Consider the following 14,726-nt stretch of genomic DNA (forward strand, 5'->3'; position numbering starts at 1 on the left):
TTAAGCGTTCTTTGTAGTTTGTAAGCAATGCATTTGATCATTATATTATCATTTATATGATGCTATTCCCTGGACACAATATTAAGATAATAAACATAGTGATAGTTCCAAATTAATAATTAGCACCACTTATAGCTTTTAAAAATTTATTTTCATAATAAAATTATTCAGCTGCTTTTCTTCCCATAAACATTAAGGTTAATTTTATTTGGAATCAGATACGCTTTACCTTACCTACAAATAGAGTTCTTAGAATCCTAAGACTATATCTTTAATCTTACAAAGAAACAGTATTTTCATTCCTGTCTACTTAATTATGAGTTTTTGCACAAAATATATTCTACTTCTCTTAGATAGACCAATAGTGTTCACCTCTAACCAAGGAAAAAATTAAAAGACAAACAAGAACAAGAAAACATTTGAAGTCTTTCCCTTGACTTCAACCCAGAGTGACCCTAGGTTACATAGTGAAACGACATCCCGATAAGGTTCCAAAGTGGCAGTATTTACAGAAGCACCCTGCCGCAGAGCTGCTGGTGAACTCAAACCACAAACCTTTGGTTAGAGTCTTAATGCCCAAATACTGTCTGCCCAGGTTCTCTCTTAAGTTCTCTTTTAATTTATCACTTTTCTTGTGGTTTATGTGAAAATTACTGAGCAACTGTTTTGATTTTTCATTCAACAGATTTACAGTTTTTTTTCGTGTGATTTGTTGTAATTGCCTCAATGGAGCGGCATTCCTCTCTCCTCCTCCCTAGATTTCCCATGTATATTTTTATCTCTAAACCTCACCACTTTCTGATCTTTATTTCTGTGTCACATGCTACTCTTTGTGTTTGCACAGTTCATTGTTCTGAGGAATGCATTCCGCGTGAGTGCGATTCACTGTAGGCACCTGTCTGCTGTTGGCTTCAAGATGGTCCCCACGGTTGGGTCTAGTTCCAGTCTAAAGGGTGTTTTGTGACTTTCGCTAATCTAGCAGACTAGTAAGTCTGGTTTTATTTGTGATGTTGGAATGTGTTTTGTATATCACATAATTAAATAGCTCAGTGGTTCAATCCTATCGAGGAGTGTTGTACAATCAAGACCACAGTAAGTCTAGAGGGTCCCTCAATGCGGCTACATTGACTGTAAGATGAGTTGTGCGATCACAACTCGATCTAGTGCTCCCGCCCCATCCTCCCTTCATTATTTGCTCCCGAAACCCCTTCCCCTCCCTGTCACCCAGCCCTGCTTTCCCTAGACACATATGCATTAGTTATTATCATTCCGTATCCACTCTTCCTGGATTCCGTAGCTGGGGGACACAAAAGGAACCAATGAAAAGCAAAAGTGCGCTGAGGTGGTAAGGCTAAAGTCACAATACTGTACAGACAAAACTACAAGTGATGCATAAGAAGGAAAAGACAGCCAACAACATTCAAAGCCAGGGTAGAAATTTCTGTCGTGGAACCAGTGATAGATATTTGAACCCAGAGCAGATTCAGGTCACATCCATAGGGTGTTCAATTGGCCAAATAGCAAGCTCGATCCCACATAGTCAACATTACAATGGTCTCTGCCTGATGGCAAGGCTGTGGCTAGAGTGGATCTGCCAGGGGCTCAGCCTCAATAGGTACTCTGCTGATGGCTTTTGGGCTCCCGCCAGCCTCCTTAGCCCTCCACAAATTGGGTGCTGATAATTTTTGCTCCGATGCTTTTACCACCATTATTTGAAAGTTGTTTTGGATCACACAAGCTTGTGTGCTTCTTCCATGGGGACTTAATTTACTCTTCAGTCAGATGGCTGTTTGTTTAAATACAAGCCCCGTTAGTTCATTAGACTCATTGCTTTCTTGAGTCTTTGATTTTCCTTCCTCCTCTTTTCTCCAAATGGGGAGAAAACAGCGCTTGCATCCTGGACAGCTGCTCAGGAGCTTTTAAGATCCTAGGCATCTCTGAGCATGGCAGCATGTGGGACACTGTCATTCTGAAGCGTGCGATGCCATCTGCCTTAGCTGTCCTCAAGATGTTGATCCCAATCCCCCATGCCCAGTGACATCTGTCTTCATGGTGTTTGGGTGTGTCTCAGGAGTTTTCATAATCTTGTTCCCTATTTTCTCTCCCACCCCCTGTCCATCATTGATTACAACTCTTAGAGTTTCCAAGGCTGTGAATGTACATAGGAGGAGAGAGCATCATCTTTCCCCTGAAGAGTGGCCATTTGCTTGAACCACCAGCTCTGTGATGGACAGTCCAGTGCTACTGATGGCGCCACCAAAAACCCAGTCCAAAGTCACTCTAGCCACCTTGTAGCTTAATGGATCATGAGTTAGACTTCTAACCCCAAGGTCGGCATTTCAAAATCACCAGGGGGCTCCCTAGAAGAAAGATGGAGCTTTGTTTTCATGAAACTTTACTCTCAAGAATTCACCGGGGAGATTTTATTCCATCCTATAATGTTGCTATGAGACAGTGCCACCAGGGTTCCTTAAAACTATACCAAGTGCTTATAAAATTGTTATTATGTTCTCTATTTGGAAAAGCTGCCAAATATCTTAATGTTAGATTTCTCTGATGTAGATTTCCAAGTTTTTTTCCAGTGCATCCATGATAGATTTCAACCACCAACTTTGTAGGCACGAATGAACCACTTCACCATTTGAATCACACGGCATATAGATTCCCACAGCTTTTTATTTTCCTTGTAATTTACTTTTGATGTAGATGTGACATTTGTCCTGTAGAGTTTCCCGTGGTCTGTAATGTACTGATGTTTTTATGATGCGGCCATGTGCCCAGCCCCCTACATTTGTTCCAAGTTGTGAGGTCTAGTGAGTGTAGATGTGAATCCAATGCTAATCTCGGCAAGGACGTGTGACAGATGCACTTCCAGCAGAGCCTGCATAATTCCTAGTTAAAATTGAGTACCTCCTTTTCCCATACCATATCTGACAGTGTTCTCCTGATACTCATAAGGTTTTCAGTGGCTAATTCCTCACAAAGGACAGATATGCCTAGTCTTTTCTTAGACTGGAAGTCCCACTGAAACCTGTTCACCTTGGGTGAACCTGATGGAACTTGAAATACTGGTGGTATAGCTCATGGCATCATAGCATCTTGTAACTCACCACCACAGGAGAAATAGAAAGATCTGCTTTCTACTCTAAATGCACAGACTGGAAATTTCTCATATCCTCATTTCATACTTGACCCATTCACACTTACCATGTCTTTACATAATTAAATAAATGTTACTCAGAAAAAAGTAGAATACAAAGAAATAAATGCTTGATTTGAAACAATTGATTTAATTGTTGACCTTTTAAAAAAATAATTGTATTGGAGACTTGTATAATTCTTATCACAATCCATACATACATCCGTTGTGTCAAGCACATATGTACATTTGTTGCCATCATCAGTCTCTAAACATTTGCCTTCTACTTAAGCCCTTCATATCGGCTCCTCATTTTTCCCCTTCCTCCCCACTCCCCACTACCTCATGAACCCTTCATAGTTCACCAATTATTATTATTTTGTCATATGTTACACTCTTCTATGTCTCCCCCCACCTCTTCTCGCCGGTCCCTCCCCCAGGGAGGAGGCTGTATGTAGATTCTTGTAATAGGTTCCCCCTTTCCATCCCACATTCCGTACCCCCTCCAGGCATTGCCACTCTCTTCACTGGTCCTGTAGGGGTCATCTGTCCTGGATTTCCTGTGTTTCCAGTTGCTATCTCAGCCAATGTATATCCTCTGGTCTAGCCAGATTTGTAAGGTAAAATTGGGATCATGATAGTGGGTGGGGAGGAAGCATTTAAGAACTAGAGGAAAGTTATATGTTTCACGTTGCTACCCTGCACCCTGACTGGTTCATCTCCTCCCCACAATGATTCAGTAAGGGGGTGCCCAGTTGCCTACAGATGGGCTTTGAGTCTCCACTCTCCACTCACCCTCATTTACAATGATATGATTTTTTGTTCTTTGATGCTTGATACCTGATCCCTTCGACAGCTCATGGTCACATAGGCTGGTGTGCTTCTTCTATCTAGGCTTTGTTGCTTCTGAGCTAGATGGCCACTTGTTTATCTTCAAGCCTTTAAGACCCTACATGCTATATCTTTTGATAGTCAGGCACCATCAACTTTCTTCACTACATTTGCTTATGCACACGTTTGTCTTCAGTGATCATATCGGGAAGGTGGGCACCCACTGATATGATTTTTTTGTTCTTTGATCTTTGATAATTGGCCCATTCTACACCTCGTGGTCAGACAGGCTGGTGTGCTTCTTCCATGAGAGCTTCGATGCTTCTGAGCTAGATGGTCACTTGTTTATCTTCAAGCCTTTAAGACCCCAGGCGCTATATCTTTTGAAAGCTGGGCATCATTAGCTTTCTTCACCACATTATCTAATGTCCAAATTTTTCTTCAACAATCGTGTCTGGAAGGTGTGCATCCTGGAATGCCAATTTAATAGAACAACTTGGTCTTGCATTGAGTAAGGACTTGAGTGGAGGCCCAATGTCCTTCTGCTGCCTTAATACTAAACCTAAAAATATATGCACGTAGATCTATTTCCCCATCAACTTATATAAACATTCCTGTATTTAGACCTCTATAAATACCCTTTGTCATCTAGTTCTTTACTAGTTATTTCCTCTATTTCCTTTTACTTTCCTCTTGTCCCACTATCATGCATAGCCTTCATTTAGGTTTCAGTAATTTCTCTCGGTTATATTGCCCTTGCTGAATCTCTACCAGGCCTCTCATACCCTCCTTGGCAGTAATTTTGGATCACTTGTGGCTCCCTTGTCCCTGGGTTGGGATCTGCACCACCTCCTTACCCCTGCTTTCCTCTCTCCCATGCCCCCCTGGAACCATTGGTCCAGTTGTAGAGATAATAATATGCACCAAAAAGAAGCCATATCAAGATAGGCGACAAATGAGAACATACCAATGACAGCAAAAATGAAAATCAATGACCCATAAAAGAATAAATTACTTAAAAGAAAAAAAATTTAAAGAAAGAAAAACATGCAAATAGATCAAGGTCTGATTTTTTTATCTCTAGGTGTGTCCTTCAGTCAGGTCCGATGGGGTGCCACACTCTGGCCCCAGAGTCTATCCTTTGTATTCCCTTGGGGGCTCCCTGCTCTGCTCCCATGGTTGCTCTGCCGCAGGCCTTTAGTGGTTTGCCACAGTGTCACTCACGGGGTCAGTCCAGGCCAGTCCTGACACTGAGTCTCCAGTGTTGACCTCCTTAGGGCCCTGGCCAGCAAGGGTCAGTGTTTCTCATAGTGGGATCAGCCATATTGTCCACTCTGTGCGTTGGTTCAATAGGTCCTTTCTTCCATACATCTGCTGGTGTGTTACCTTTAACTTGGTGGTCATGTGTTAACCATTAGACCACTGTGGTTTTCTTTGAGCTTTAAGAAAGTGTAAGTAATTAGCTTAATGTAACAAAAGAACTGCCTTCCAATGATCTGATCCCATAGCCACTGTGCCTTCTCACCATGAATGGACCCGTCTTTTTTGACTTGTACCCAGATGGGAAATGATGTGAAGACAATACCTTTCATTCACAATTAGAAGTGAGATTGTTTGGGGATGGCACACATTTACTTGCCCTTGTAAATAACTTTGAAACGTCCTTGGTGTATATGAAGGGGGTTGGAGCATGGGAAGATGAGCGAAATACTTCTCTGCCCATCTAAGAGACACGCGATCTTTATCTGACCTGTCCTCTCTGTGAGTCCTACCTTTGTCCCCAAGACACGAGTCACCTTTGTAACAAAGACATCATGAGGTGTTACTTACATCAAAATATTGTGGAGTATAATCTAAATTGGTTGAGGGGCTATTTGACCTCTTCTAGAAAGCCCATTTATGAGTACAGTTCCCCTCTGTCTTTCCATTTTAAATGAGCATTATCTTTCTATAAATCTTGTCTGGAACAAACGGAAGGCAATAATGGGTAGATAATGAATCATACTAATATAGTCATGACCATGTCAGTTTTCATTTTGTGGTAGCATCATTTTAGGAGAGAAACCTAAAAAACTCTCAGCCTGTGAAGATTTTCTTCATTCAAAATTACACGTGACTTCCAGGGAAAGATGGCTGATTCAAAACACATAGGACTGGACTCCTCTACAGCAACCAGGGAAGGAAGTCTTTGGAGACGCAGAGTCTAAGAGAATGTCTGGAAAGTTAAGTGAATCAAATCTCCACTTCCCAGAGACTGCAGAGCCAACGAAGAAGAGGGCAGGAGAGGACTGACCTGCTCATGAAGTGTTCAGCACTTCTGGCTCCGACACTGGCCGCCAGCCAGCGCCATTCCTCTCAGCTCCCCCAGCATGGCCTTCCTGTCCATTCTGAACCCTCATGGGCCAAGTGACCAAGCCTTGGGATGAACCCCCACAGCACAACCAGGACGCAGCCCAAGTCTTCACAGACCCCCATGCTGGCGCTGGCACACAGCATGGTCCCCTGTGGTGCACACGGGCAGGCCAAGGAGCCCCAGCCAGTGCCAGCAGCCAGGTCCATGGCCTACGATGACGCCAGCCAGCAGTCCCCAGGATGGATCTCTGCCGCACGGGATTCACATGGTCAACGTGCAAGCACCCAGACACACACCTGGCACCTCGACCCGTTCACTGCAGCTCACCCTGCTCTCTCACTAGCTGCAACTACAACGCTTGGGACTGAGGGGAAGTTTCATGAGAATAGAGCCCTCCTTTTCTTCGTCTTCCCTAACCCACAGCCTGCCTTTTCTCCTTTTCAAACATTTATGTTTATTTTCCTTTCTTGTCTCTGTTTCTTTCTCTTTCATTCCAACTACCTTTTATGTTCCTGCTCTCTTTCTCTTTCTCTCTTTCCCTTCTATGTTCCTCATCTTTCTTCTTGACCTTTCATGTTTTATTTCACGGTTCCAATTATTCCTTCCTGGCACCACCTACCTGACAGATTCCACTCTCCCCTTATGACGGAGCAAGCCTCCCCAACTAGCAGCTGCTCCACAATGCTGAGAAGGCTGCTCTGGGCGAGAAGCTACTGCATGGAGGTTAAACAGCAATCAGGAGGAACAGCCTATGCGCCCTTGGCATTTCAGAGCAGGAAGAAACAAACAAATCTACAAAGAAAGTAGCGCAAGAAGTGATGGAAGAAAACTTTCTAACACCATAAATGAAGAGAAAATAATGTCATGAAGCTGAGAAAATCCCAACATGGGTAGAAAATTATTGTCATTTTTCAGACAAACTCCCATAAACAGCCAAGGAGAGAATCCTGAAAGCAGCTGGAGGAAGAGAGCGGTCACCAAGAAAGAAAGAGAAGATGCAGATATCAAGAAATAGAGATGAAGAGAGATTAGAATTCCCATAAAACTCAGCAATGCCTCTGCTGGGTCTCCACTGCTGACTGCAGATATGATGTCTGAAATGTGCCCCCCCCCACCTAATTCACAATGAAAAGTAAGCTTAAAAACAACAACAACAAAATAAAATTGCTTTAAGAATCTAACTTTGGCAAAGTTTATTTATAAATGCAAATAATTTGTCTTCCATAATTTTCAAATTGTAGACAATTTCTTGATTACTGTCAAAAATAATTTTATGAAGTGAGTTTTTACCTTGCAAATGTTTACATAAATGTTTACTTAGAAATGCTTAGAAAAACTTGTTATATATATTAATACTCAACAAGAAATACTTTCCAATGTTATCGTGTGCTTCCAGTCTTCTATTTTCACCAGAGTTTTACGTCAGCTGTTGCACTATATACATTTTGTCTAGCTCAATATTTCATCAATATTCTCATTTTGCTTCAAAATTCTTGAATGAGAGTACTATATACCTTCATGTAAACTAGAAAACACTAAGATGAAAATTCTTAAAATTCATCATCCTTTGAACATTCAGGTTAATGTTTTTTACTGCTGTTATTGATTCTACAATATATATCCTTATACTTTAGTTTTGGGCTATTTCCAGGATGGAAAATTATTGGGCAAGGTTTTGTACATTTTTATGCTGTCAAGATGTAAACTGTTGTAATCTGAGAAGGACATTGTACAATTTAGCAGGTGAACACTAATATTTAGGAGTGTTAGTATACTGCATTCTTTTAAAAATTGTATATATCTTTTTTTAAAAAGTTTGAGATTTTGTAAGTGGAAATGACACCTCATCATGATCTTTTCTGCTTTTAATATTAGAATGAAGAAGGTATCCCACAAGAAGGAATACTTGAAGATATGCCTGCAGATCCTGACAATGAGGCTTACGAAATGCCTTCAGAGGTATACATTTATATATAATCACCTAAAGAAATAACATGTATTACAGCCGAGAACACTCTATGTCTACTCTGTGCTAGGTGTCCCTGTATGCCAAAACTGTCTCAGTGGAACGTATAAATAATAATAATACAAAAAGTTACAGTGCACATGAAAAGACACTTCACTGAAGAGAACACGCAGGCACGTAGCGCAGACGTGAAAATATGCTCACGTTCATTAGCTGTCAGAGACCTGAGATCAAAGTTACCATGAGATACTGTCACACATGCAAACATGGCACTTATCCAAACAACGGAAGGCAGCTACTGCTGCTGAGATTGTAAAATGATTAACAGCCCTTACACACTGTTTGCTGGATTGTACAATGGTAGAGCCACTATGAAAAATAATATTATGAAGCTTACCCCAAAAGCTGGAAATATAAACCCACCCCTAGGATTCCTCTTCAAACAAACAGATAAGCCTATACAGTGAGCGTGAATACTTACAGTGAATGTACTACTCAGAGCAATGACCTCTCCAAGACCCAAAGAGCAACATTTCCCCAAAGAAAGCTCAGAGGGAAAAAAGAGCAAGGAACAAATGAAGGGAATGGAGGTGAGGGAACCAGGAAAAAGATGGAAGAGTACTTTAACATGCAGGGCATTGCAACCATGAAAGAAAAAGTCTATACATGGTTGACTGGGAAACTAATTTTCTCTGTAAAGGTTCACCCCAATTACAGTAAAATCTTTAAAAGCTAGAAATAGAGACACCTTATGATCCAGTCATGTGCTCCTTCCTATATAATGATTTCCATAAGTGTTCTCTACATATCAAATAGCAGTGGCATAGATAGACATACATACACCAGTGTTCTTTGCACCTGCTCACCAATCCGTTTTTGGGTCTGTGATATCTTGAATGGTTCTCTGATACTAGAAGCTATGCCACTGTTTATTCAAACACCAGCAGGTCAACAATGGTGTGTGGATTTCACCAGAGCTTCCGGATTAAGAGCAGACTAGGCTGGAGGAATAGACTGTCCATTTTTGAGAGATTAGTCACTAAAATACTTGTGAATAGTAATGCTATGAGATACAGAGTTAGAACAAGGGCCCCCCAGTTAGGAAGGCATCCAGATAAAACAGGGGAAGAGCTGCCTTCTTAAAGTAGAGTGGACCTTAATGATTTGGGTGAAGCAAAGATGCTGGGACATTCATTGCGATTAGGGAATGACCATTATTTAATAGACACGGCTGCTTGGGTTTTATTGACGATGCAAAGACATTTGACTATGGATCATATCAAACTACTGGTGACATTGGAAAGAATGGCAATTCCAGAATACGTAATCGTGTTCCTGTGGAACCTGTGCATAGCCCTGTACCTAGACGTGATGGTTTGGACAGAACAAAGGTACAACACATGCTTTCCAATTGAGAAAGGTGTATATCCTTTCACCATACTTATCCAATCTATATGCTGGGGCAGAAACATTTTAAAAGCTGGACTATATGAAGAAGAATGTGGCATGGGATTAGCGGAAGGCTCATGAACAACCTCGCATGGTGAAAGTAAGTGGAAATTGAAACACTTGCAATGAAAAGCAAAGACTGGTTTACAACTCACTGTATACAGAAAACAGATATGCTTACAATTGGACCAGTAGGCAATATCTTGAGAAGGCTGAAGCTTTCCTTTACTTGGCTCCTCAATAACACTCTTCCAGCATCCGTCAAGAAATCAAAGTATGTATTGCATTGAACAACCCTGCTGCACAAGACCCTTTAAAGAACAAGGGTGACGCTTTGAGAACGAAAGTGCCCTTGCTGCCATTATGAATCACCTGCTCTGCATGTGATAGCTGAGCAATGAATAAGGAAGCCTGGAGAAATAACGATGCCTTTGAAGAACGGTATTGGTGAGCAATACTAAAGGTATCCCGGACTGCTAGAAGAACAAACAAATCTGTCTTGCAGGAAATGAAGACAGAATCCTCCCTCGAAGCGATGATGGTGTGACTTTATCTCCTGTATTTTGGAACCAGTCCCTAGAGTTTCTGCTAGAGGGTCAGTGAAAGAAGACCCTCAGTGAGACTGACTGGCACGGTGACAGCATGAATGTCTAAAATATGACAATAGTGTGGGCGTACTGCAGGTCTACGCAGTGTTCTGTTCAGTTGTACAACCCGTTGCTATGGAATGGATCTGAGTTGACAGCACCTAACAACAAGACATATTGTGATACGGATGCATTTTTAGGAAATTATGCTGAGTGTAATAAGGCAAGAATAAATGTTACATATTTTACTTTTTATAAAAAGATAGGAATAGAGGAATACCAGAAAAAATGTTCTAAGAAAGTGCAGGGATCCTCATGGGAGGAGAAATTACTTTCTTGACAGTAGAACTTATTATGTTGGGCTATGGGAAAATAATAACTGACATGAAATTTTCACAACTGAACTATGATGAATGATGGTACTTAGAAATCACAGCAATAAGGAACAATTTGGTAAATGCTGTAGCATAAAGAATTTTTCAAAACAGAAATAGCAACCAAAAATATAAGAGTGGTTATATAGGTGGATATGTTTGCATATATGTTACAGGAAGGCACATGTGAGTATATTGATATGCATATATAGATATATCTATAGGCACATGCTTCTATGTTTCTGTGTGATACATAATAATATATAATTAATCCACACATTATATTAATTATATATGATATTATATAGGTAAATATACAATGAATCCCCATGGATAATATAATCCACATTAGACCCCTTATGTGATATATCACATGAGACCCAGTTGTGGATCCTTCTTCCTGGATATAACTATATGTTTTGCAATTTTGGTTTACTGAGTTTGCAAGCTCAGGATCACAGTCTCAGGGACAGCTTGGTAATTTTCCATGACATAGTGCATAAATCTATTGATCTCCATTGGGCTGTCTTCGCCTGAACCGAAAGAGAAAGAATGTAGCCAAAGAATCAGAGAGGGCAGTAGTCTACAGGACTGAGGGTTAAGTAAACCACAACCCTTCCTGTCCTGATACAGAAGTCAACTGCAGAGTGACTACCATTAACAACTGTTCTGACCAGAGGCACAATGGATGATACCATATAGAATGACAGAAAACTATAGGACAAACCTCAAATTTCTTTTTTTTTTAAAAAAGGGACAGGATTGTTGTACCAGTAGAGGCTAAATAATTCTCCAAGATTGTCACCCTGAGATACTCAATACCATGGAAATTGATTCACCTCTGGAGGAGGTCACCATAATAGTAGTTTGGCTCATAAAATAAATAATACTTACTGTCCATGAGTACTCTGTTCCTTTAAATAATCACCTATATGATAACTAAATGATCAATATCTACCCTAAAACAAAGATGAGAATGTAAGGATGGGGAAAGGAAGCTTAATTCATCTAAACAACAAAAAAACAGAATGGAAATAATGAGAATGTCAAAAATTGTGAAAAATGTAACCAATCTCATCGAACAGTATGTTAATTTGGTACCCAGTTTGCTGGGTTCTCACCAAAATATAATAAAACAACAAAAATATAATATTTCAAAAGATCTGTTTAGCTCAGTGGTTCTCAACCTTCCAAATGCCGCAACCCTTTCATAGAATTCCTCATGTGTGGTGACCCCCAACCATGAAATTATTTTCATTGATATTTCATAACTGTCCTTTTGCTACTGTTATGAATTGGGCAACCCCTGTGAAAGGGTCATTTGACCCACCCAAAGGGCTCGTGACCCACAGCTTGAGAACCGCTGGTTTAGCTTCATCAGGAAAAGTTGAATAGAAGGGGCATTGATCTAGGCATGAGAGAAGGGAGGTGATATAACAGACCTGTCTGGGGGATGGCAATCCAGCCCAGTGAGTGTCCGAAAGCAAAGCGCGTGTGTCTGAGTGAGCATGTGCATACGTGGGAGAGGCAGTCAGCCTTTGCAGAGGACTGTGCGGGGAACAGAGGTAAGATGAAAGATCAGGGTGCAGAGTTGAGTTAAAGACAAATAGAAGCTCGTAGTCACTCTGCCCCGTAGTTCAAGGCTGTCCTCTTTCTGGAAGCGAACTGCAGTAACTCTCTCCCGGTAAGCTGCTCTGGGTTTGAACTGCCAGCCTTTGGGTTAGCAGCCAGAGCTTTTCACCCTTGGGTGACACGTTCCCCAGCCTTGAGCACTAGGTGGGATGAGACTGCCTGCTCCTGTAAATACTTAGAGACCCAGAAACTCTGTATAGGGTTTTTCTATGTCCGAGTTGACTTGACAGCAGAAGGTCTGGTTGATTTTTAGGAAAACCTTGCCAATTGTTTATGTTATTTTAACATTTTATTGAGTGCTCTTACAGCTCTTGCAACAATCCATACATCAATCGCATCAAGCACATGTGTGCATATGTTGCCATCATTATTTTCTAGACATTGATTTTCTATTGAGCCTTTGGTGGCAGCTCTTCTCCCCCCTTTGCCCCCACCCTTGTGGTCCCTTGATAGATTATAAATTATTTTTATTTTCATATCTTGCATTGACCACTATCACCCTATTTAGTAAACAATTTGGGATATTGAAACTATGTGTTTTGTTTGCTTTTAGATAGTATCCTGACATGATTAAAGCTGTCTTTGGGCGGGACAAATCTGAACTCTTTAGCTGATATCCAGATCTCTTCATCATTGTGGGGATGGGAGTATTTTAGAATAGAGGTACTAACTAAAGCCTTGGATGAGGCCGCTTGATATGTTGCCACGTTTTATTGTTCAATGGAGAGCATCTACTTTCTCCTGACCCAGTGGCTGCAGCCATGGGCTCAAACTTCAAGAACAATTAGGAAGCTGGCCCAGGACCGGGTAGTTCCATTGCACATGCGGTCACTCGGATTTGGAACTGGCTCAACAGAAACTAAGAGTGTTACATCATAGATGATTACATCATACTCTGTCTGCTGGCACAACTGGAACTAGTGCCTGAATTACTGTCTCTGCTAACGACCACCTAGTTACAGAGATTCATCTCCATAGCTGGCAGGTAAGACGCATCTACGAAACACGAGGTTTTATATAGCAGAATCATTCCAGGATGATGATGGTCTAACCTTTATTCAATCGTGAATCATGTCCTATCTTGTTTGTAATAAGCCCCTCAATGACCAATCATTTCCAGCAATGCTAAAAGGTGTCTTTGTGATTCTCCTGTACTTAGGAAGGCTATCAAGACTACGAACCTGAAGCCTAAGGAGAACATCCCTCCAAGTTCCCTGAGACCTGCTGACAGATGGTCCCTCCTGTACCAGTACTCAATTCCAATGTGCTCAGTGGTATGCCTCCAAGTTTTACAGTGTGTTTTGCAGTCTTCCATCAGCAGTGACTGGAGTCACCGCCCCCGCCCCCAGCGTCTCAGTGCTCCCTTCTCCCTGCAATGAACTGATGCTAGCAGGGCCCTTATGTGCTGTGGGTAGTGTGGCTTCAAACTCATAATGCTAAAACAAATGAAAGACACCTAAGTGACTCCCACGTCTTTCTAAATCGTTGCTATTTGGGGCTATTTGTTGTTCTTGAGAAGTGATGAGTGATTTGTTATCATATCTTCTAAGATTTTTAGCTGTCTTTTAACAATTCTTTTCCTGTTCAGGAATAATGAGGTGGTGTGAAATTTGTTTATATAAACATATACATATATAATACTTTGAAAACATGTGAGCATGAAACGATGCACCTATATATATTAACTCTGACATTTTACTGTTTTGTGGTGTGTTTTATTAACTTGTGTTTGTATATAAATGGTGAAAATGAAAATAAAATCTTATTCATTATGAATTATTGTATTTCAACCTCATTTTGTTTAATAATAAAGACTATACTCAGTATGAAATGGGAACTGACACAGTTAATTTAAGCGAACTTGTGCAGTCTTCTGAGGAAGGAGGCATTTAAGAGGTAGGAAGAACTCCTGGGGTGGTCCAACGCACCCATGTCTCGGCTCTTCACCCATGCACCCATGGCGTTGGGGTTCTGTGATGAAAAAGTCTGCCAATCTGTCCTCCTAAAGATTATAGCCCTGAGAACCCCGTGGGGCAGTTTGACCCTGTCTTACAGGGTTATTATGAATCAGAAACAGAGTTCATGTGGTTTTATTACACAGAAGGGATGGTCTGAGTTCAGATTGTAGCCTGGAGAATCCCTGGAGCAATAGTGACCAAGATATAACGGAGGTGCATCGCCAACTCAGGGGATTGTTCTCAGTCGGATGTGGGGCCCAATGAATAAGTGTACCGAATGATTCTGACACGTCTCCTGTCGATGCTCAATGTACGTGAACACAGTAACTTTGTTTACCACATTTTTCTTTCTTTCTTTTATTAAAAGATCACTTTATTGGGGGCTCTTTCAACTCTTATTACAATCCACACATCGATTGCAACAGGCTAATTTGTAC

The 14,726-nt window shown here is 41.1% G+C and overlaps 1 protein-coding gene across 1 annotated transcript in view; it reads left to right on the top strand.

The window, feature by feature from the left end:
* Positions 1 to 14,067, top strand: part of SNCA (synuclein alpha) — a 117,231-nt gene extending 103,164 nt beyond the window's left edge. Inside the window, exons 4-5 of the mRNA XM_075544885.1 lie at positions 8,199 to 8,282; positions 13,491 to 14,067. Coding sequence (XP_075401000.1) covers positions 8,199 to 8,282; positions 13,491 to 13,523 — 117 coding nt within the window. The 3' untranslated portion in view covers positions 13,524 to 14,067. The remainder of the gene's footprint in view (positions 1 to 8,198; positions 8,283 to 13,490) is intronic.
* The last annotated feature ends 659 nt before the right edge of the window (positions 14,068 to 14,726 follow it).

Source organism: Tenrec ecaudatus, chromosome 3 (assembly GCF_050624435.1).
Source record: "Tenrec ecaudatus isolate mTenEca1 chromosome 3, mTenEca1.hap1, whole genome shotgun sequence".
Taxonomy (NCBI): Eukaryota; Metazoa; Chordata; class Mammalia; order Afrosoricida; family Tenrecidae; genus Tenrec; species Tenrec ecaudatus.